Raw genomic sequence first — 3,240 nt, 5'->3', positions numbered from 1 at the left:
TTACATCATCCCCATAACAATCACTCCCAACAATATTATTTTAATCATATCAGGGACTCTTATTTTCATCCCATCATTCGGTTTTACTTCTTCTTCTTCTTTTCCTCCTTCTTCTGTCTCTCTGCTTGAATCAGTAGTACATTTGGTAGGCTTGCACTTGCGCATCGACGTCAACGTCACTGTCGACGTCACCGTTGACGTACTCGTTGTCGTACTCGTATGCAATGACGTACTCGTCACCCATGTATCTGTTGTTTGTATCATTGTACACTCTTCTGTTACTTTTCCTCCACTTCCCTGCTTGGTTGTAGTAGTAGTTGTCGTCGTAGTCGTTGTAGTGGTCGTTGTAGTGGTCGTCGTAGTGGTTGAGATTTCTTTTTGCGTCTCTGTATGATGAGGCTTAATTTCTAATGGTTTTATTCCTTTGCATAACGTGTCTATTTCTTTACAAGCTGGTTTAGATTCCTCACAATCCTCTTTAAAACCGCAATCTAGTTCTAAAGCATTGCATTCCTCTTTCAATTCCAAATACAGCTCCAATGCTATCGTCGTTGCATCAAATGCTTTGACCTCTACTTCTGATACTCCTCCTTCTACATACGCTCTTTTAACGAGTCCAAGTTTTGCAGGGCCCGTCGTTCCAGCTGATTTATTTGGCGTTCCATCTGATGCGTTTGGCGTTCCACCAGTTGATGATGATGGTGACCCTTGTGATTGTGATGATGAGTCTGATGATGATGACCCTGCTGGTACTTGTGGTGGTGATGACTCTTTTTCTGGTGCTGACGGTGGTTGTGATACTTCTTCAGAAGCACTGCCATTCTGCGCATTTGGCATTACAGTTTGTCTAGGTCTTGATAGCAATAAGCTAGCTGCCTTTGTAGATTCTTCTGCCGCCTTTTTGAGATCATCGTACTCAGTCTTCATCTTTGTCAACTCCTCTTTCGCTTTATTCAGTTCGGTTTTTAAAGTAGGACATCTCTCTTGTACTTTTTTAACTAATTTTGTGCAAACATTTTGCTTATCTTTTTCACAATCACTAAGCAGAATTTTGAATGTTTCATTCTTTTGCAAGTCAGTGCAATTCTTTCCTAATGCTTCTGTACATTTTTTTTCATCCTTTAAACTGCCTTTCAACAGATGAGTTAAATCATCCTTCGCTTTTAACTTTTTAAAGGTATCACTGCATTTTTCATCGAGTGCTTCGCAGTTCTCATCTTTGTTATTTTCTTTCAACTGCTCCGGACAATTCTTCACAAGTTGGTGACAATGTCGGCCCCATGTTGTGCAGAGTTCTTCGAGTGTTGCTTCATTTCCATTTGCTCCTCCAATTCTTCCTACAATTCCTCCATTCTTGATGTTTTCTTTTAAATATCTACAATCTTGACTTGTGTGGAATACCATATAACTACATGTTTCTTCTGGTAAAGCACATGAAACACTAAATGAATTCTTTCTCCTCCTAGATAAAGCTTCACATTTCTCATGCAATGCCTTTGTACAGTTTTCCTGAATCATTAACGAATCATCCTTTTTTTCTAAAAATACTTTTCTAAATCTTTCTGTAACTTTAAAGTATTCACAGCGTCTTTTCAATGTTATACACTTTTCTAAATTCAATAATGAATCACTACCAAGTTCATCACACTTCTCTCCCAATTCAAGACAATCCTTTTCAAATGGAAAATCTCTCTGATCATCTAAAAGCAAACTTAACTCTTTGGATTGAAGAAAAATATCATTTGAAAGCCCATAACATAGTTCTTTAGGATAAAGACATTTTGAAAGGTATCTTTTATCTTCTTTAAGTTTTGTACAGTTTTCTACCACATATTTTTTACAATCTTTAGGATCGCTATTATATCTTACAAAACCAAGCTTTCCCTTCAATTCCTTTTGAAAGAACTTATTCAACATCCTGTCTTGTCCCTTTTTATAGCACGCTGCTCTTGCATTTTGACATGCTTGATCAATCTTATTATCCTCACATGCATTTTCTAAATAGAAACATTCTGACTCAAGTTCTGCACATTCTCCTTTTATAAAAAAGGTTGGCAGCTGTCCCCACAATAAAAGATCTGAATCAGCTTTTTCATATCCTGTAGACAACCCTTTGAGATAAAGTTTTAATTTGAGATTTGTACATCTTTCTTTTACATTTACATCTAGTAATTCTTTGCATTTTTCGTTTTTAGTATTTTCATCTTTGCATAACTCTTTAAAATTATGATCCAAGTCACTAAGATCTTTGCATTTTCCTAACGCTTTACTGCATTTACTTGTTGCATCCTTCTTATTCTCATCTCTGCTCAACACTAGCAAGAGATCTTGCAGAAATTTTGTACCCGACTTCCTTGGTAGATCCACTCCTGCTTTTCCAATAATAATCCCATGTTTTTCCGCGTTTTTATAGACATCATCCAACCCAATACTTCTCAACAACGACGGCTTCGGCTTGACCGGACTAAAATCGGATTCTGGTGCTTTATATATGACTCCTTTTGCCTCGCATTTTTTCTTATCCTCTTCACACTTTGAATCATCACACGCTTTTCCATAAAAATGACATTTCTCAAGTCTTTTATGACAATCTCTTTCTAAACTATTCTCATCCAATTCTTTTTTAAAAGGCTTGCAAACTTCATCCAATTTTGTTTTCAGATCTCCACATGTTTTAGCAGAATTAAGGCAGAAAAACATCAGCTCGTCGCTTTCTCGGCTTAACACTGAGCAAACATTTTTTATCTTTTCTTTACATTCACCATCATTTTTAGCTTCCTTTCCGAGCGCCCTCAAAAGAAGCTCCTCTGCCACCTTTTTACGCTTCAATTCGTAACATTTCTCCCTCAACTCGACACAGTTCTCCTTAAGAGTATTTGGGTCTGCTTCCTCTAAAAGTATACATTTTTCTTCATGTTTTTTACATTCTTCTTCATCTTTTATATTATTCGATGCAGTTTCAAGTTCCTCTTCAAAAGTTTTCAATACTTTTTCAACTTTGGCTTTCAGGTCTTTGCATTTTTCGTCTCGTTTTGCTTCATCACAAAGTTCTTTAACTTTTTCATCCACTTTCTCTAGATTTTCATCTGCTTTCTTCAACTCTTCACAATATTTCTCGAGTTCTGTTTTGCATTCATCATCTTTTTCATATTTGTCCTTCACAATGAAAGCCAAAAAGTGTTCCTCCTTAATGTCATCTTGTGCTACTTGTGCTGCTTGCCTCTTAACCGGCCGTGCCAT

General features: G+C 36.8%; 1 protein-coding gene across 1 annotated transcript; it reads right to left on the bottom strand.

Moving 5' to 3' along the window:
• Positions 1–3,240, bottom strand: T552_03732 (hypothetical protein; the record flags this gene model as incomplete). Its single annotated transcript, XM_018372081.1, has 1 exon — positions 1–3,240. The coding sequence occupies one exon, from the start codon at positions 3,238–3,240 to the stop codon at positions 1–3; it is 3,240 nt and encodes a 1,079-aa protein (XP_018224143.1).

The sequence above is a fragment of the Pneumocystis carinii genome (genome assembly GCF_001477545.1).
Source record: "Pneumocystis carinii B80 chromosome Unknown supercont1.49, whole genome shotgun sequence".
Taxonomy (NCBI): domain Eukaryota; kingdom Fungi; phylum Ascomycota; class Pneumocystomycetes; order Pneumocystales; family Pneumocystaceae; genus Pneumocystis; species Pneumocystis carinii.
The sequence above is the reverse complement of the archived record's forward strand: the minus strand, read 5'-3'. Positions and strand labels throughout refer to the sequence as shown.